Genomic DNA, 21,778 nt, shown 5'->3' with positions numbered 1-21,778 from the left:
TGCCCTTTATAGGAGGTTTACAACTATTTACACATGCTAAAAAGGGTAAAAAATTAAATTGATAGAGATTAATACAGGCAGGAAGCATTATAATGATAAATAGATGAACAAACAGAAGAAAAATAAGAAACCAAAAATGATTCTGATAAGATGCATAGGGTTTACTTGTCCTTTACATTCCTTTTTTGTAAGTCTTTATCATTAGTGCAACTTCACCAGCCATATCAGTTTAGTTACGGTATTAGTATTATGAGTTCAGTCATCGGTAATAGTAACTGTATAGAGAGAATAAGAAAAGAGATGGAGTAATGGTATTTTTCAGTTCCCATTCTACCTAGCGGTTCTATCAGTGGACTTAGAATAATGTCAGGCACAAAAAAACATTTTAATGAAAACAGCCTGTGGTGGGGGAGTTACAGTTATTCTTAAGGTAGGAAAAGCTCTTCTGATTGTATACCTGACAAAGATGTAAATTTATTGCTAATGTACTGCTCCATCAGTAATGTACTTAGCATTAAGAATAGTTCAATTGCTCCTCTGGCCTCAGGTTTCGACCTTTAAATGCGAGTAGTTTTCCTGGCCTCCGCTAACAATCAGTCTTTCAACACGTTTTTAATGTTCAGTTGCTCAAGGGTCAATAAAGCACAAATTAATAAGGTAGATACCCAAGTCATGCTTTTAGAATCACGCTTTTGCTGTCATTCTAGGCAGTCTAACGTTTAAGAAAGAAACAAACATTTTATTTGAAAACGCATAATTTTAATTGCTTTTTTGACTTGAATTCACATATTTATCTCCTAATTTTTGTTTGGAAAATGTCTGCGTAGACATACATACCAAATCATGGATTGATATGAAAAACTTAATAGAGAGATATTTTGCCAGCACAATTTTAAAACTTACCTAAATTTTACCTTTACACTTTGGATGAACTTGCATGTTCCAATGATATTAAACACATTTAAGTGATACTAAACATCTGACTGTCAGCTGTGTTTTGTTCTTGTCGTTAATCTTTTTTGCATGCTAGACTGTTGAACTAATTTTTAAATGTGCTGCCAGTTTTTGCCATCAGTTTAATACTCCACTCATCTTTAAGATCTTAAAAACCAAAAGCTGGAATCCATCTTGCTGGAATTAAGGTTAAAATGCAGAATATGTTAAGAAAAGGCCCTTCTGATTTTTGCTGCGCTTAGATTTCAAGTTATGTAGCAATTGTCTGAAATGTAAAGGCTCTGAATAGACTAATTCTGACTCTGAAGACATTGTACATACTCCAACAGAGTCATAGCATGTACTTAATAATATTCAATACCATTCTGTTCTCTTTCATACTGACTTCTGGAGAATATTGATTTTGTACAGATTTAATTTTTTTCAATTAGAAGATATGAAAATTAAGCTTGCATTTGCTGAATTTTTCCCCCCAGGTTCCTTACATGTGTTCTATAAATTTTGCACTATATAGCAAATTATCCAGGCCAAGTTGACAGATGTGTGGAACATATTCTTGGCTTTTTGTTATGGGCTGTGTATATATTTACTTTTCTACCGTGCATATGCAGTACCAAAAACTCCATCATATTGTTTACTGAGGCAGAAGACGTTTCACAAAGGTTTTATGGGAGACTACTGCTTTATGAATTAAGGAGGAAAGCTACTGCTTTTTAAAATTTTTAAATTAATTAAAATATTTTTCTATGTCACTATAAGCACTTTTATATTGAAAAAAAGATGTAAGAACTACCATATTTCTATTGCTTAGTATTCTGTTCCCAGTGATTGGCAGGAGAAAATACTTGGGAATATAAGAAAGAATAGGTACATAGTGATCCTTTCTAATGTGCTTTTATACCTTGTAACATCCCACAGTTTGTTCACGTCTTGAGCTGAAGGTTTCATGTGAATCATTTTGTTTAACAGCCCTTGTTGGACTTGTGGTTAATATCTTACCCAGTCCTTTTGGAAATAATTTATATTTTTGGTCTTCACCATTACTCCGTGATGTAGAGTTCCACATTTAGTAATGCAATAGATGTAGAATTACTTTCCTGGAGAATTTTAGTTCTGTTTTGTTACTCATTAACACTTATATAAATTAAAGTAGTTATCAAGGATGTTGTGAAGTGAAAATACGAATGTCCTTATTAACTATTTATTTGGTTTGTTGATTATTATCTTCTGCTTTCCCTGTTGTTTTACCTGCCAGTCAACCACTATTGAATGCCCTTTTTCTCTTGTTTTCTCTAAGGATGAAAGAGATTTGGTGTGGTATAGGGTCTTGCTTCTCTCACTGGTAGGAAAGGTCCCAAGTGAAACCTGACAACCTAGGTTAGAATGCTTTTACTTACACATGCTTGTCTTTCCCCACAATATGTAATGTTGGAAAAGTAGGTAGTATAGTATTCAGTATTAACTTCTTATTTTTGGATGGGAAAGCCATTTTCTGACAACCGAAACCTCAAATCCTGTAGCTACAGTTTAGATAATCGTGGTTTAGCTTTCTGTACACACCTGAGTTTTTCTGATTTTTCAAATGCAAGTTTTAGATGACTTTATGGGACTGATACAGTCACCCTCACATCCTGTGAGAAGGTAGGCTTAAAACCCCCTCATTGTTTTGCACTGATTTTCTTCTTATTGTTGAATCACAGTCTATAAATTTAAACAGTAACACAGTAGTTGTGACTCCACTTCAAAAAAATATAGAGAATCAGATTTCTTTTGTTAAGTAGGAACCAAAGTGGATCCAGGTAATATCTGCAAGAAAATAACTGTGTATTTAGGGCATTTAAATATTAAAGTAATCAGGTTGTGTGTTTGGTTATTTCTATTGCTTTCCTCTCTTGATCAAGTGGCTGTTTCATATATGCAATATGATGCCATTACTAAGTAGATTTTTCCTCCATTTTTATAACCTGGATTGAGGAAGTCATGATTATCTTATTTTTCTTCAAAGCAAAAGCATACATTAATGAAGACCTTGATATTTTTGAAAGCACCCTTTGATGTAATCTGCTTTCAAGGTATCATGTGCAATACCGCATATCATCCAGAACTGCACCAGACTTACAGAAGATGCTTGGGGTTATGATGCAGAAGATCTTGTGTCTCAGAGGGGATGCCTCTGCCCTTTTATCCTGAAATCTCAGATTTGTAGTTCAGGTTTGGAAGGAACTGCTATGTGGGGTGTACGGAATTGATTCCACCCGTTTGGGGTCAACTACAAGTGGAAAGCTGGTTTACAGTAAAAACAGCTATGGTAAGGGTAGATTCCCTAATTTACATCTTTAGTTTGAGATGAAGAGATATTTTTTTCTCTGCTGGCATCTGTTCAGTTATAGTCTTTTATAAATATCAAGAAACATTTTCTTGTTGCTATGGTCTCTGTGTAAGTAATGTATAGCAAAAGAGAATGATTTTCTTGTTTTCTTTGTTGAGTAGCTCAGAATGAATGCTTGAAATAACCTCTTCTAGACAATAATTACCTGAAACAACTTTACTCCATGTTGTCTTTGACCACACACATTTTGCCACCATAGTTAATTTCTTTACCTTTGATGTAGTTCAGTGGGATACACCAGAAAATGCTTTGCCAAAATCAGATTTCCTAATTCCTTTTGCCTTGTATTCTGTATTATCTCTCTCTTTCTCTACTTGTATGCTCATAGCAATAACTTGGCAGTTACCATTTTTCATAGTCAACCACAGCTTTTGTATTCAAATTACTTTTACCTTACCATTACCTCTTCTGTGCATGATTATCAATATAATGGCTTCATAAAAACTCCTAAAGAAGAGACTGAAAACACATGAAATGTGATAAAACAGACAGTGGTCTCTGATAAAAGGAGCACAGCTAACCTGCAACATTTATGTTTATTCTACACTATGAGGACACTCTTGCCCTTTTTGACTTTGAAAGGCAACAATCTTATGTTGTTACGAAGCACACCATTATCCTTGTGATTCTCTATGACAATTCCAACCCATCTTATTTCAGCACTGCTGCCACCATTATCCTTATGATTCTCTATGACAATTCCAACCCATCTTATTTCAACACTGATGCCAGTTCTAGAATGGTTTCCTCTCTTTTCAAAAATCAACATATTAATTTTGAAGCCAAACTGCTTCCTAAGGAGTTCCTAAAAGTGTTTGTTTCATGAATGTTCCTCCTCAACTTCAGCCGATGTTTTTCAAAACCAGTTTGCCTATTCATCCTAAATAAAGAAGTTAAAAGCCACCAAACTATAAAAAACTGTAACCTCTATTTTCTTAGGTTGTGCTGGTTGCCCCATGACAGCGTATGAGCTACATGCGATTGCTAAAGTTCCCAAGTTCAGAAACTTTAATGCAGTTTTCAGTGGTTCTCTATAGCCGTGCTTTGAATAAGTTAACCACAACCTCTCTGTTTTGGAACATTAAGTATTAAATTATGCACTAAAAAGTTATAACACAATCACTTTTAATGGGAAGTAAGACTGAAGAAAAGCTCAGGATGATTTTGTACTCTCCATTTTTTCCTCACTAAACATCCAGTTTGTTTCCTGTGTATGAAAGCGTTATCTTTCAACTTAAATTACCAGTGACTTTCTGCTGACCAATTTCTACATACCTGGAGAAAGATATAGCATGCAACTGCCAACTGGGCATCTGTTTTACAAAGCAAGTCAAGATGATCCTTTTATCACCCTGCCTTGAACAACCCTCCTGCTTCATTTCATCACTGACATGCAACACGCTTTCCACTGAACATTTGACTTTTTGATTGATAGCTGTCTGTTTTCAACACTTCTCAAACTCTGCTTCCAAGGCCTCTTTCCAAGTCCAGCTGCTCAAAACGTAGTTGTCTTATTATCTTTTTCTGTCGTGCTACTGATGATCCACTAGCAAGTTTTCCTCCGCAGTTCTTTTTGTTCAGATGATCTGTAGCACACCTCACATGCATTCCACATCTCTGCAATTATTCTTTTTTTTGCCATTTCTCCATCTCCCAGAATTTTTCAGATTGTTTCATTCCCTGAAGTAAATGTATGATTCCTTAAAGTAAATTGAGCGAAAGATCATATTCAAAGTAAACTTAAAAGTAGATTTGCCTATGTAAGGCACCTGGACATCTAAATCCTATTGACTGCAGTGAGGTCCTAGACAACATTAGTGCAGATTTAAGACACCTGCTTTCATCAACCCAACTTTACTTGGCAATGAACTGGTCTGGGAACACCCAGACACAGTTATGATTGACTTTTGGAGCTGGTGACCTCTAGTAAGGGACAATAATGAACAATCAAATGTGACAAGGTCTTAATATGTCATAAGTAGGTTTGCAAATATATGTGTATTTGTGCCCTGAGGTTTATCAGTTAATTTACTTGCAAGATTTCACGGATATTTCTTTTCATTTTTAATTGCCTAAAAGCTTCAATAAATCTGACTCCATGATTATTACCAACATGATAGGCCATACACATAACAAACAAATAGAAGATACTTTTTCTGCTTGCTGTACTTAAAGCTTGGTTCTTGCAGGACATGTGAATGAGTATACATACTTCAGTGATTATAGGAAGAATGAAGAAAGTAAATCAAATGTAGGGGAAAATATTATAATAAAGAAAAAAAAGGGGGGGAAACTGTTCCTTGTTGGGTCTCCTTTTTTAATCACTGTTATTAAATATATCAGTCCCAACTCTTTCACCTACTCAACTGAGCCAGTGGCAATGTACTGGGTAGACCATATCTATACATCTTTAAAGTTGATATTCCTCAATTATGTAACTCTTCTGATTTTATTAATCTGAAGAACCTGCAAATCTAAGATTACTATAACCTCGATATTTTGCCATTGCCATATTGCTGGAGTCCTATGTATTTAAATAAAGTCCATGAACTTCAGTAAGACCAAATATTCCTTTTTCCTCTGCTGTGTTTCTTATTGATTAATAACTCACCTATTTGGTCATTGCAAGCAAGCTGGAAACTCTGCTTGTAAAGAAGAGGATTGCATATCATTTTACAAACGCGAATGTAATAGACAGTGTAATAACAGAACACTGTCTAGCAAACCATTCTTTTTCTGCAAGGGCAGAATTGGAATGATGACATCTCTGTTCTACTTTAGGTTCTGTTCACAAAGTACCATGTAACACTCGAGTCCACTGGCAAGCAGTTCTTCAGTGATTTAACTCTGTTATTTACAGTGGTGTTGAACTCTGTCTTACCCAGCAAAAAATGCAATGCTTTACCTGCTTAAAATGAAATATGTATTAGTGCTTGCTAAATCATGGCCAGGACAGTCAACATATAGATCTAATATATGCTGTCACCACTTACAATAAATTAATCTTATATTTTTGAGGGTTTGTTGGTTATGTGGATTTTTTTTCTTATGTTTTCAAATTTCTTAATTGGTTCATGGCTCTCCTGCAGTTCCACCACAGGGAAGTTTGAGTTATCAGGTTTGGAGGGATGAGTATTAACCTGACAAGTCACCCTGCAGGCCTCTTGATACTTCCTTATTTTCCATTTGTCATGAGTTAGATGTTTTGAAGATAATTTCAAAAAAAGCAACATATTTACTTTCCCTTCAGGAGCAGTGGATTTATTTAAAATAAAGCTCTAATTCTCCTTATCAAAACCCACACAATCCCTTTCCTGTTTCTGTAGCTAATGTCTGACGGATCTAGCTTCAGGTTTTTCCCAGTTTTAAGGTAAGTTGTTTTCATTGCAACTGTGTGATCTTGGCATAACTGTAAAAGTCTCTCAGTTCTCAATATTGAAAGGCCAACTTGATTACTGTTGGGTGTATTTTAAAATTATTTCTTTGCATTGATATCACTACTGAAGCGATCAATTTTTAGGTGAAAGGAAAAGAGCTTAGGATACATTATCATTAAATGTAGCTTCCTACCTGAGGATTAAGTGGCACTGGGACAGCTTTATTTTGCCATAATTACGGGTGAAAAAGTTAATTATTCCTATTTTAATTTATCTTCATATTGACTAATATATCTATATATCTCCATATTTCCTTTAGTGTTCACTTTATGGAAATTTTAAGCTGAGATCTAAAAAAAAAAAAAAAGAAAAAACTGAAAAACTGTAGGCAAATGGCAAAAAGGATTATATTTTTATAGGAGGAAGATGGACAGTAACAACTTGCTGGGACCGTGGTACAAACACTGGGTTGGGTAGGGCGAGAAGAGAAAACCGGAACAAGAACCGGATGTGGAAAAAGTAAGACTATGTAAGATAACTTATAATTTCAGGTACTATCTCTCTGGTTGATTTGGCTTCCTAAAGTAGCTGCTCATTGTTTAGTGTTCTGGATCTTCTTTAGGCCAGCTTGTACTGCAGCAGCACAGATGTGGATTTTTGAGCAAGTCATGTTATCCATAACTCCTCTCCCTGATCCCCTCATTGTTACATATGGCTGTAGTGTATGGTTGTTCTATATTCCAGCGGCATACTCCTGCCCTTTCTGCCCCATGTCACCTCATGCAGCCAGAGGGGTGCTTTGGCTCTCTCCTTCCTCTGAGCGGGAGGAAGGGTGCAGGCTGGGCTGCTTCGTTCTCTGAGCATTATTCAGAGAAGCTAAAGGGAGGAAAGGTCCTTCCTTTCCCCATGTCTCCATGAGAAATTCTTTGTTCACGTTTCCAAGATAGCAACATACCTAAAAGTTGTTTGGTTTTTGAATTAGTTTTCAGTGGTTTGTTTCTCTCTGCTCAGGGACATACAGAACACTTGCTCTGTCTACTTCCTTGACTTTCTAATGCCTTTTCTATCCTTTTTTATGTGTTTCCTGCTGTTTCTTTCATTTTCAGAGACACGGTTTCGTCTTTCCGTGTCATCTCTAGTGGTTTGCTATATTGATCCTCAGGATAAACCTTTGTGGGGGGAGGCTGCTTTTTTTGTCCTGTGCTTAAGCCATGCCAGGTGCTTTTGTTGTAGGAATTTCTGTTGTTGCAGTGTTCGGGTCCTACAGGAAACAGAGTTTTTACAATTTTCATTTGTGGAGTTCTGGTGAAGTTGACAGGTGTATCTTCACTTGTAGCGATATTGTTTGGGCAGTTTGTTCCTTCCTCCTTTCCTGAAGGTCTTTACCTGCTCATAATACTTTTCTCCAGTAAATCAAAGCAATATATTTTCAACTTCTTGTTTCCTTGTGAGGGAGAGAGAACAACTTAGAAACACCACTATTTTTTCATTGTAGAATTGGACAAGAGCTGGGAATACTTTATGAGAAAAAATAGGCCCTTAAAATTCCACTCTGTCCCTAGAGGTTTATGTGGTTTCTATAAATACTTGATTTCTTTGTGTTGCTTCGGATGTCTGGCGGTTAAAAGGCAGGGAAGAACCCAGATTAGTGTGAGACGTTCTCATTAGTTATTCCATGGAAGGATATTTATACTCTTTCTTACAAACTTTAGTTGGACTCCATGCATAACGGGAGTGGGAAGTTTGGAAGTTTTTAAGTTGTTCCTCAGTGAAGTTTCGAAGGTACTACTGCTGCCTTTAACCAAATAAACGCTTTGAAGTTTTTGAAAAAAACAGCTGTTTGTATTTCTTCACTGTTGTTTTATGATGCTATTTGAGAATTGTAAGAGATGTTGCTCATCCAGTGACTGTTTTTCAGATATTGCTGGTGAATTTTATGGGACTGACTCTTATATATCTGAATCAGGAATAATTCTGTGAAAGTCGATGAATTAATACCAGTTAAAAATTGTCTATGTGTTAAATCCACAGAAGTAATTGAGATGCACTATTTAATTATCCACCTGAAATCAATGTGTAAAAAATGCATCTCAAAATGGTTTATAACTCTCATGGGGTATATCTTAAGTCTATGATGTGCATAAAAGGTATCCTAGAGAAAGAAAACTGATTAGGAAATTCTGAAGTGTTACAATTATTTCAAAGCAATGAGCTTTTATACTTTTCCGTAAGATCCTGAATACTTAATTATATTATCCATCTCTGCCAATTGCGTCAGATGGGAACCTCTCATCATCTCTCATCTTTGTAAAAATTAACATAGTAGTTAAAGCCATACTGAGATATGCATCTCCTAACCTTTAGGGTCCTACCAGTCAGCATGTGAGGACGCTCATCCTCACTGTTTCATCCTGGACCCAAAGCTGTTTCCTGACTGGCAGTGACACCAGTAGCTGGCTTAGTTCAAACATATTTACTCCTACTTGGCACACCCCTCTTGCCTGGCTTCTTGCAGAGCTCTTACTCTGATTGAAACAAACATGATCACTGAGATAAGTCTGTGGTATATTTGATTATTTGGCAGCTGCTTCAGAAATGAAGATTGTTACTGACTCATCAAGCAAGACAGGTGCTATTTGCAGAGTACAGGAGCAGCTTTTCAAACCCAAGTCTGTGCCTAAGCAAGCAGCAAGGAAATCCTCTCCCTTGCCCTCTCCAAACCCAGCTTTGGCTGTACAACTAGGTTCTTAGGTTTACACTTGAAAGGCAGAGCTGGCAGTCTGCTGCATGGCTGACGTACTGTTTAGTCCTCAACCCTTTTACTGTTTGCATGCACTTAATTGTTTTTTGCTGGCAGACACACACAGTTCAACATCAGATTTTGACACACGCATGCTGCTGTCCTGAAGGATTCGCTGAGCGGGCTGTCTTGCAGCTGCTGCGTTTTTCCACCAGTTACGTTGACAGTTACCTACTGTGGGGAGTTGCTAGGAGAAGGTGAATAGTCATCATTACAGCATATTCCTTCAATAACAACCTGTAGAGCTCTTTGATTTCTCTTCTGCAGGGATTTATACATGTCTTCACTACCGGCTTAGCATTTGTACAGTCATATTTTTATTGAGAGGCTGGTAGATATTTATTCCTTAAGAATCAGTTCAGGATCAACTAAAGGGAGGAAAGCTCTGGCATTTGAACATGCACTCTTTTTGTGGGGTGATGTGGCTGATACTGGCTTCTACCATCTGCTTTCGTATTGCAGCCTGTTTCTCCAACCTGCAGAGCAGAAACCAGCCTTTCCTTCTGGATTGTTAAAGCCATTCACAATTATCCTGCATGGCAATGAATTATAGTCCATTTTAAGGAATCTTTTGTGCTTCTGTGCGTATTCCTACAGCAGAAAAAGTGCATAAGAAAGGAGCTTGAGCAGTCAGTAGTATAGTAGCTGGCTCACCCGTATGGATTAGACTGGTGAGGTCAGAGGAGCTGTGTGTACTTGCTCTGTGCTTGGGGAGGGGGGAAGAGAGGATTTGTCTATCAAAGTGAATAGCGATTCAGGCAGAATCGTCCCTCAGCTGTTGTAATTCTGATGTATTTTGATATGACAGCAGCTGCTGTCTAACATGCGTGGATCTTCTGACATTTGTAGTGGACTAAAGAATGCTTTTACATGCTGCTGAGCCTGACTGTAACTGTATTGCTGTAGGACAATAACGATGGGGGCTCGAGCGACTGAAACAACTCGGGAACTGGAAAGCACCTCTATAAAGTATCAAATAGGAGGACATGCAGAGAAAATGTGGCAACGGCTCAAAGGAATGTGAGTAGCTTCTCCTTGGCTTTTGTTCTGTTCCCTGGGAAAAATCGTTTTCATCTGTTTGTTAAAATGACTAATTAGCAAATGGGAGAGTTATCTCTAAGCTGTGAATAGTATTTACTCTCATAATACAGTGCATCACTGTAATATATGATGTTACTTAGATTAATGTCAGACTGTATAAGGTTCAATCACCTCATTTGAAAGATATATAACTAGTGAGAGTTACTATCCAAATTGAAATGCAGGTAAGTCCTTTCAGGTTAACACTTCCATTGCTCTGATATGGTTTTGTAAATGTTATCGTCAGAATCATCACTGCTGGAGCTATTTCATTATTTCTGTTGGTATATATAGGTAAGTATATTGTTGCAGTTGCATAGGAGGTATCAATACTTTGTCTTTTGAGAGTGCAGGTAAAGAAGTCTATATTAAAAGGTGTTTAGGAGGATGCTCTGTCTCTGGTTTTTTGTCAATTATTTTGGTGCTCAAAAATGCTAAAAACTGATTGAAGGACTATTTGAAGGGGCCACTAGGCACCTGCTGTGTCTAATTCACTCCTCTCAAATGCAATTTTCAGTGTAGAGTTCTGTTGCAAAAGACCAGTAAATAAACACCCGCAACCTGTCAGAGAGAAACTCCATCAAACTAGTGTGTTCTAAATCCCTTAAACTTCAACGCCTCCCTTTAAGAATATGTCTGGTTTTTGCTCTGAAAGTCAGGGTGTAACATGTAACGTGTATTTATTACCAATAAATACATGTTACATTTGTTGTTTTGGAAGCAAGGAAAAAGCACTATTATATTTGCTGGAAAGACTTGAAACACTGGGTTTCTGAAGGTATTCCACAGATGCTATATAGTGTCTCAGCTGTTGAAAGAAAACGGGTTACTTACAGTGCTAAGAGGATTAGATGTATTGGCTATGGCACTGCCTGTTTCCCCTATGCATTGGGTAGAGATTCAAGCTGGCTGGGGGAAGGGGAGTTTCCACCAGCTGCTTTCTTTCAAGACAAAGTGATTTCCATCATTGAAAGTCACTTTTCAGTTGTGGCCAGGGGTTTATCAAAACTTCTCTGTGATATGCTTTTGAATATTAGCTCTGAATCCTATCCTCACTCTGTTGAAGATATTTTGCCCCTAGAAACCCCGAAGTGTACATAACAGAGCAAATATTTTGATAATTTCCTGATGCCTCAGAGTTTCTGCTACTAGAGACCTCCATCAGTTTGTGCAGGCTTCCATTTGTATAAGGTCTAAGCTGCTGCTTTTGTTTGTTCTGTAAATTCTCTGTTACCACTAAGCTCTTGGGCTGAAACATTTCTTCAGCTGCCTCTGGAATGGTTCCATTAAACAAACTAATGTAAATAAACGTAATTGATGTAAATAACTAAACATTAGTGACACTCTCAGTACAACAGCTCCAGGAAATAAGGTTCATGCTTCTTTAGGAGTAGTTAAAACAATAGTTGGAGTTTGTTGTGTATCAAAATCGAATGAAGTGTCTGAAAACTGTTCATCTTTCACAGGTTGGTGCCAACCGCGTGACGGTTGTGACGGCAGGACAAGATAGTACTAAGATACTTGTATTTAAATGAAACAGGTTATATTATTAGATACGTGCTCAGCTGACTATTTTTCAGACTTTGCTGTGATTTCATTTAAATTATTCACTAGTCAATTGGAAATCACCGGCTAGTCAATATTATGAATATTGTATGGGGAAATTTTAAAGAGTTGAATTTTTCAGAGCAGATCTCTCTGCTCAGTTTGTAGTAATAAGCATCAGACATTAAGGAAAAGGATTCATTTTGCTGATGCACAGATAAGTAGAAGTATGTTTGTATGTGGTAGGGGACAGAGGCAGATAAGTGGGACTGCCACAGATAATCTCACTTGGCAAGAATTCTGTTATAAATCGTCAGTCGGGAGAATTGTTTCATCTTAGGGAGGGGAACTGCTAATGAAACTAAGTAGGTATGAAGCCAAATTACTGAGGTTTTAAAGTAGTATATGGTAATATATTTATGCTGAAGTCAAGACATGGTGCGAATTATGAAGCTGAATCTGCTCTTGTGGATGGTGTCCACAGGCCTACAGATTTTTCACCAATGTATACATGTGATTTCAGAACAGTTTTATGGTATTTTGCCAGTTGAAAGTGCTGATTATCTTCTTGTAAAGCAGGTCATTATTTCTGGGAGAACATTGGATTCCATTTAGGTAACTATCTAGATAGTGTTTAAAAGCTGCACAGTAGGTCCTTTACTTAAAATGAGCTTTTATTTTCTGTTAGCATTTCAGCTTTTCTCATAATAGACAATTAATTATGGATTTGGCTGCAGAATTCGATATATATTTAACCTCATATGTCTTGGCATGTTGTTGTTGTTGTTGTTGTTGTTTTTTTTTAATTTTTGTAAATGCAGACTGTTCTGTAAGATAATTGAGATGATTAAGCTTAAGGATACATGAAAATCCTTATTTGAATGCCCAGTAAGAAAAGCTGGGTATTGTGGGAGCTTGAATGAAAGGGCTTTTCTATGCATTTTCTAATCTATAGGTTTACTTAGACCTTGTTAACCTAATGCTCTCCCTAAGTGCTGTGATAAAGGCTTGGATATTTTGAATAGAATGAAAACCGTTCCTAACTTTCATTGGGTCCATGTGGCTTTACAGCCAAGCTCTGCCTTCTGCACAGCAAGTAAAAATCCAACTCTATTTTCTTTACATTGCAATTGCAGCAATTATGCAAGCAAGGAGATTATCTGGCAGAGAAGAGATTAATTTGAAATTAATAACTTGATTCTTAGTATTGGTGCTGAGTTTATTAATGCCTGAGTGTATAAAACAGAAGCTCACTGAATTTACTTGTGTAATCACAGGATTTACTTGTGAAAATGAGCCGTGTAGATTTCTATCTTGACTGGAGATTCTGGTCTTTGAATTAAGACATTTTCAGTATGCAGACTGTGAGCTTCTAAGGTTTTGTGCTTCAGGGAGAAAACAAAACCAAATAACAAGTGACAGCTAAATAACTCATATAATAGTGTAGCTTTTATAATTCTTTGTTATGCAGAAGAGTAAGAACAAAAGCCATTCAAGCCACTGCTGGAATTCCAGCTGCCTCACTGAAGGGGGGTGTTGTACACCTTCAGCTTCAGACCTCTTGTCACAGCCTAGCCAACAGGGTCCTTCTCAGACCATTTAATGCCTCTGATTGCACTTTTTCTCCCTTAGCCTTTCATTCTCTATTGGATTGAATCTTACTTTAGACTACAACTTAAATAAATCTCCAGCTTAAATGTATTCTGGTGTCAGTAGGACCAGATTTGCTGCCTAGAGTTTATTTTCAGATACTGATAGAGCATGGTGAGTGAGCTCTGAAAGGGAAGCAGCTTCTTTTCATTCAGAACCCAGAGAACCAGATTTAAAGCAGAGCTCTATATACTTACTGGTCTTACAATGCTTGGTTTCTCTTTAATCTGCAGGTAGACTTGACTTAAGTCTGTGTTCATTATTCTGTGAACTGGTGTGCTGTCTATGGTATATGTTTGCTGTCTGCCAGTTCACTCAGTGTCACCCACAGAACAGTCAGACCCTCTCAATTTATCTTACTTTGCAAGTAGGCGTCTTCTTTGCAAGTAGCTTCTTGTATCTCCACCAGTACTGAACGTAGTATTAGGGGTGAGTTTCATTTCTGAGCTTTGAATTAATTAGTGAGAAAATAGCTTACTTTTCACAGATATACAAAGTTGCCAGAATTGTCTCTAAGAGGCCAGAAAATCCAAGGTCCCAGGAGTTTGGGAGATTGCAGTTCACATGTGGTTAGAACAGGCTACTTTATGTAATTGTTAATTTAAAAAGAGAATATGTTATTGCCATCACTGTCCTAAGTCTAATTTATGGTAGCTTAGATGGCAAAAGGGATTTGAGGAAAAGCATAAGCTTCTTTCCTTAACTTCTTCCCTTTCTTTTTCCTCCACATCCAACATAATAGATCCCAATTTCTGCAGAATGGAGAGTCTAAACTGTTTCGAACACTAAAAGGGACTGACTCATAGAGCCAGTTTGTTGATCCTGCGATGCTGCTGTGAGAAATGCCAATCACTGCACGCGTACACATTTTGTAGAGGCAAAAAGGGGCCCAAGTCACTGATTTGAGGAAACTTGGCTTGATGTCAATGAAAGTAAAGACATGGCTGCCTCCACACCTGATGAATTTTCTGAAGAGAGAATGCTTTTAAAGGCATCAAACGGAATCCAGATTAGCAGCCTGTTAGGTCTAAAATGGACCAGAATGGGTACCTTTAGTTAGGGAACCTCACCCAGTCATTCCTTCATCAAATCTGTGGGTACAGGTGGAAGAGCTGCAGAACAATTTCCAAAACCGCATACCTTTGTTTTTCTAAGTTCCTTGTTCACATTTTATTTTATACTGTATTTGGTGTTTGTGTTTGCTTATTGTCCTTTTAGTATGCTCGATTTGCCTAAAATATGAAAGTTCAGTAAAGGTTAATTGAAGAGTTTATCATTATTACATCTTAACATTTTGTGATATAAAGGTTTACAAATGTGAGGACTGAACAATCAAAGAGAGGAGAAGAGCTGGAGTTACAGGTGGATAACTATGATAAAAAATGGTGAGACAGAAATTGTCACTGCTACCTATATTAGGAACAAATGGATGTACAGTTCAAGTAATTTTTACTTGTAGTGTTGCCTGTTTTTACTTTTTCCTAATGTGAAAATTTTTCCTTAAAGGAAAATCTTAAGCACTTAAAAGTAAACCAAATGACAGCTATTTCTAAAGGGAATTTAAGTAAAATCAAAGCTGTTATTCGTCAAATATGATTTCAGAAATACTCTGAGCAGAAAAATTAAGACATTATATAATGATTTACCTGTTGATTGATATGTATCCCTTTAGTGCTATAATTACAGTAAGAATTGTTCCATTATAAATTGTGAACGACTTCTTTTGATTTTGAAACCAGTCTGTTTCTGTGCCTGAGTAGTCAAGGTAAACAATTTGTAATTATAACTTTGTAACCTAAAACTATGCGTCTAATTAAATTTATAATATGGTAAATGTTAGATTTTTCAATAACTATACATATTTCAGCTACTTAGGATTAGCAATTTAGAGAACTCTTTCATCCAGTCATATTAGAATAACGATGTTATTTTGCTGTTAGAAAGGTATTTCCATTATTATCATGTACAGGAGGCACAGAATTAATTTTCTGGTTCATATTAATTTTTTTGCTGCAATTTCTGGCACATATCAGTGCTTTTGATGGATTAGACTAAATGCTAATCCTTCAGTTTACTATGGGTAGGTGAATTGCTGTGATTATAGAAAGCTCTACTAGAAATAATTGCAAATTGAAGAAGTGGTGCACAAGCCATAATTTACCTATGATATCACTAAGAACAGCAGCAGCATGTCTTTACAGGTCTCACAGTCCCCAAATAATACAATATAATATTGAAATTCCCCATATGTAGACCTTTAAACGTACATGTACACCCCCCCCTCACATATGCTTCCAATTAAAATTAAGTATTTTATCTAAGAACACTGCAAAGGAAATTAAAGATAACATTTCCTGAAGCTAAACTGCAATTAAATGAAGTTTCAAATGTCTATATTCTCTATTATTATTTATGTTAAACTTCTGGCTCTACTTATGCTACATCAAACTCTTCTAAGATTTCCTAAAAGATACATTCTGTGACTATTTAACTTATAAATGTTCAATTCAGATCTCTGTCTAGAAGAGATTGCATATATTCCACTACACAAATAATTGCTTTCCTCCTATTTTGAACTCCTGCCAGCTACTTGTGCAGGGGCCCTTGTTTGCCCTGCAGACTGACCAATTATTATAAATGTTTCTTTCAAAAATTCCATTCTCCAATTTAGCTGGTACACATTGAAGCCTGCCACAAAACAGTGGTTTCTCAGAGCTATTGGTCAAAAACTCAGAGTTCATACTGCCCTCCCACACGTAACTCTCAGTTTCTGCTCCACCTCTACAACAAAATGAAGTCAAAATATCTGGATAAGCTAAAAAAAGCCTTTTGTCTTGTTAATTAGATAGAGTTTGAAAAATGTAAATGCCTAAATACTGAAATTACATGGTTACTAGTGGAAGTTATAATAAAAATAGGCATTGACTTCATACATCTGAAAGAGAATCATAACCTCAGGTTTATCAAAATTGTGTCTGACTGAAGTTTTTTGTAAGATAAATAATTGTTTAGGAGTGAGCTAAGCATTTAGTACTGTTCCATTTTGTTTGCGTTTGCCATCCAATTGGGTTTACTCCTGAGTTTACTCTGGGTTATCTCTCGAGGAGGGCTGGAACGAAACAGTTGCAGTTATTTCTACTGCCATTTACTGGAGACTATTAGAAATCTAAGATTGTAAAGAAGGTTTAAGATCTACTGAATGGTAGCAAGTCCCCCAGTGCTTCTACTGTTTTATCGTATCTAACCTGCAAGAGTTTTTTCTTTTTTGTCAGAAAATAAGCAGAACGTCCAAAGTCCCCCAGAAAGAAGAAAAAATAACCAACCCATCAGCCAAGCAACCAACCAAGGACCAAATGGTCTGTGCTTGACCCACAAACTTCAGAGTGATGGAGTACTTTACTCATTCTCTCATGACCGCAGTTTGGGAGCTTTTTTGTTTTTCCTTTACTGCCTTCCCATACAATTTCAAGTATGTGAGGTCACCAATGCAATTTATGGAGCTTTTTAAAACAAGGCCTCATAGAGAGGACCTACAGAGGTGGTCAGAACTTAATATAAAGTCAATCCTTGAGTTTCACTAAAGAGGTAGAGAAAACTGAGCAGTTGTGATTAAAATAAAAGAGAAAATTGCACTCTGCTGTGGTTGAGGGAAGCTGAAGAGAAATTGAATACAACAGTTATAAAGTTACAGCTGACAATGAAGTGACTCAGTTTTCAAGGTCCATAAAGCTTCACAATTAGTCAGGCAGTGTTGCAGACTGAAGAAACCAGCCTTCTCCCCAACCTTACTTTTCTTTTAGAAAACTGCTTAGACTTACTTGTAAAGAACTACTAAATGCATTCGATATCTGTTAAAGGATGCAGCTGGTTGCAGAGTAGTCTGTGACTCAGACCATAGACAGATATTCTCTGAATACATATATGCAAGGGATAGCGATCTTAAAGCAGTATGCGTCTTACTCCTAAAAGTTTGGGTCATTCTGACTTTGCCAGCATATGTAATTTCCTAAATGTAAGTCAAATACTGTTAACATGATCTGTTGCAGTTATTGCTGTGGTTCTGCTAGAAAAGTGATTTCCAGACTGGTCTTTTGTGAGCTGAAAGGTTTTTTCAGCTACACGGTCCCTAAAAGATGACCTTTTTCAGGGGCCATCATGGATTAAGTTGTCTCCCATGATTCATTCTTGCCTCCCAACTCTCATTGCTGCTTTCATGCTATCTTTCTTAGCTGTTCTAGTATGACTGGTTTTGATGCCATGCAGAGAATTCTTCAGTGTTAAAAATAACCCGTAATAACTGTTTTTACCCCTACTATAAACTTCGGTCGGTTCCTACGCTGGATTCCTTTTGCGTTTCTATATCTAGCTGCTTCCTTACAATGGAGGAAGTCGTCTGAGAGTGGGAATATCTGAAGTTAAAGGAGATGGTCCAGCTTGAACAGCTCTCCAACAAAGCTATCATAGTCTTAAATTGTTCATGTTTTAAGTCCTTGATTCTGTGATACTATAAGTCCTCCTCTAGGGTACCTAATATTAGATCAAAACATGACAGAAAGTGTTGTCATGACAGAAAGAACTTGTTCTGAGGGTTCAATTTTATTCCAATATTTTTGAAAGGTTAACTTCAAACTAGCAGATTTTATGAAGATCAAGTACTGCCCACATCATTCGAGCTTTATAATACATCAGATAACATCTGTGCTTCTCTAGCCAACAAAAAGCTAGCCTGAAAGAAGGCCAGGATAAACATCTGTGCTGTGTACTTTGGCTAATTCAAGTCAATTGTAATCACGTGTTTGCACCTCAACTGAATCAGTTAAGTACTGCTAGGTAATCTATAACTAGCAGTCACAAATTTGTAATCTAAACTCCCCTAAATCTATTGTTTGCCTTTGCTGTATAAAGTATTGCCCCCACTGGCAATATTTAGGGTGTCTGCAAAGCAAAAAAAAGGTGAAAACTGCTATTTTAACATTTTGATTCTTGACCTGAATGCCCTGAGAGTAAGTATTCATTAGCTGCCGTTGTGCTGTGTATGGTCTGTGCAATGAAGCTGGGCAGTCAGGAGGTTTAGTATGGGTTCTTTAGAATGAGTAAGAGAAGTAATGCTCACCTGAGTCAGTGTCATAAAATGATGAGATTTTCCTAAATTCCTAAATTGCTTCTCTGTTTGGCAATTTAAGCAAATACATCTGATTTTAGACCTTCAGAGAAGCCAGTATACCTTGAGGTATCATCTGCTGAAGAACAGAAAAACATGAGACATACATTAAAACTTTACTTTTTCCAGAACTAGTAGTTCTACAAATATCCCTCCAAATTAAAAAAAAACCAAACAAACAACTTTTTCTCAGGTCTTCCTCACTGATCTCATGGCTGCTGCTTGATGGCATAACTAAATGTTTGCGATCACAGTCATTCAGCATTATTGCCTGGGTTTGTTGCTACTACTTGTTTGAGTTTTTTCAGCCTTAGAGGCTGTTGAATTCCAGCTGTGCAACCTTCTAAAGTTCTAATGCAGATATTATTTGATGCAGTGTTATTTAACAGGGAGAGATCTAAAGGAAGATGTTTGTCTATGCAAGCACTTAAGCTCCATTATCTGTTGTTTGACATTGGCTGCAGTTTGTCTGACCCAACCCTTCTCCAGACTTTTGGCGCCCCCAGGAAAACAAGTAGCCTCTATAAATATTATGCAGATCTTTAATTGTTGTGGATTTCTCTGATAAATAGTGTTTGGAGGCAGCTACATTTGAGTAGTTCACTGTTAGTGTAATTTATGCCAGAAGGACACTAAGGAACAGACTGCTGGGTAGTATTTACCTCTTTCTTTTGTTCATCTACAATACAGAACTGGTTTTTTGCCTGGGAAAATTGAAATTAAATACAATTGTTGGGTTTTTTTCTGCTGTGTTGTCTGCAGAATTTATTGAAGAATCAACATCAAACCGTGCTTACCTGCAGTTATATGTTTGTTTTGAATGGTTTCTTTCCTTCTTTCTTGTTTTTATAATACCTCTGACACCACTTAGTCATATTCAGTAGCTTTCTTTTCCCTTTTTATTGAAGGCTCGATGAAGGTTTGAATATTTTCCTCTATACTGAAGATTTTTATTAATATCACTGTATTTCCTAACCCCAAATACATCCAGGTAAGATAAACGAGACCCCTGTTTGTCAGAGATGTCAAACATGCAATGCTCAGCTGGAGCTGCAAATGGTTGTACCTTTTGACAGTCCCTTTTTATCATCAGTGTGTTATTTTCTAATGCACGGGCAACTGCACTGCAAAAAGCATTACATCATTGGCATTGATTTCTGTTAGGGTGGGCTGGAATGCAGAATTCCTGCTGGGAAGAAAATTAAATACATAAAAAAACCTTGAAAAAGGCCACCAAGATTAAATCCTCAGAAGAATGAGTATTCTGAAATGTCTTTTACAAAATTTGAATCAACATCTTTCTGACTTTTTCTACTTCTAAGACCATAAACTGAGGTAGCAGTAAACCGGTTGTTCAAAAACCAGTGGTTCAAGACCCTGTGCTGCCAGAGATGACCCAGCGCCACAGCTCTGAGCAACCCAGTGGAATACTTACCTATAATCAAGAAATCTCTGAGATAGATATAATTTTATGAGCAAAGTAAAATGTGCACAAAATCCTGAAATTTTCCATTGGATAACAAGTTCAGTTAGAAAATTACTGACCAACTCTGATTTAATTCTTTCCAACCTAACTAGAAAGACCTTGGATTTTATGTGGAATTAGAAATTAGATGTTTCTCTTTCACAGAAAACTGCTAAAGTATCACAGAGTGTTTTCTCTGATCATATATTCATTCTTTGGTAATTTGGAATATATGTTTCAATTACTGCTAAGACACCTTCACCCAACGTAAAGCCAGTTAAAGTTTACAAACGCTGTTTACGGGATAATCCTGCAACAGTCAATGGCCGTAAGATGGAAATATAATAGCCTTGTCCCTGACATATACTGCTGTGACAAAGAAACACTCTTTTAGTGTTATATCTCTCTTGAACAGACATTATTGGTCTTAATTTTATATAACTGGAACAAAAATGAGACTTCAAATTAATTTCCCTGGGACTATTTTTTTGTGTGTGTTTCTTTAAGTATGTTTTACAGGCAAATACGTCAGGGTTTTTTTTTGTTTTTTTTTTTTTTTTCTTCTTTTTTTCTGTAAAGCTTAACTTGGTTGCAAGCCCAAGTTAATAATGAAAAGATATTTATGTCTCAATTTCTCCATGTAGTGTGTGTATTTGATACTTTTAACAGTGGCACATCATTGTATACCCCTGGAACGTGTTGAGTCCTTCCTTCCTATTCCCATCATGAAGACTCCTCAGAGCGGTGTAACTGTTTTGATTTATAGAGTGAAATAGTACACTTATCTCTGGAAGGAAAACTGCAATCATTAAATGATAAGAAGTATTACTTAGAGTGGTGAAAGTATATGTAAAAGGAATTAAAAAAAATTATACTCTTCAAATTAAGTTTATCTCTACTAGATACTTCCCGGTTCATGTAAATGTTAGAAGTATGACACTCTTAAAATGCTGTGAATAAAAAAGCTTTGGCTTATTTGGGCCTTTTGACTTCGAAGTTCCTTTCTAAGCAGATTGATTTAATATTGCTTGTTTCTCTAGAAATAATAAAAAATGTTTGTCAAAGACTTGTCAAAATGACAGAAGTTAAAAACATACACATGTAAATAGTTTGGTGGTAACTGTGAGGAAGCTTTGCTCCCATGAAAGAAATATTTAATTCTATTTTTAGTTGTTCACTTGAGTAATTCAGTTACCCATTGTCTGCCTTGTGTGAGCTACACATCAGAAAGGGATTCCCTCTTCACTTTGTTCCTAGAACATCCCTACTGTTGCAGAAAAGTTAAAATATGTAATGTGTAGAAGTAGCTAGGCATGAAAGTGTTAAACCATTTTGATTCAACACACTTCTGAACTTA

General features: G+C 36.6%; 1 protein-coding gene across 4 annotated transcripts in view; it reads left to right on the top strand.

The window, feature by feature from the left end:
• The first annotated feature begins 10,320 nt into the window (after positions 1-10,320).
• Positions 10,321-21,778, top strand: part of PDE1A (phosphodiesterase 1A) — a 164,615-nt gene continuing 153,157 nt past the window's right edge. For all 4 annotated transcript variants that reach the window (XM_074911024.1, XM_074911025.1, XM_074911023.1 and 1 more), the window contains exon 1: positions 10,321-10,540. In XM_074911024.1, the coding sequence (XP_074767125.1) occupies positions 10,437-10,540 (104 nt within the window). In that variant the 5' untranslated portion in view covers positions 10,321-10,436. The remainder of the gene's footprint in view (positions 10,541-21,778) is intronic.

Source organism: Athene noctua, chromosome 7, assembly GCF_965140245.1.
Source record: "Athene noctua chromosome 7, bAthNoc1.hap1.1, whole genome shotgun sequence".
Classification (NCBI taxonomy): Eukaryota; Metazoa; Chordata; class Aves; order Strigiformes; family Strigidae; genus Athene; species Athene noctua.
The sequence above is the reverse complement of the archived record's forward strand: the minus strand, read 5'-3'. Positions and strand labels throughout refer to the sequence as shown.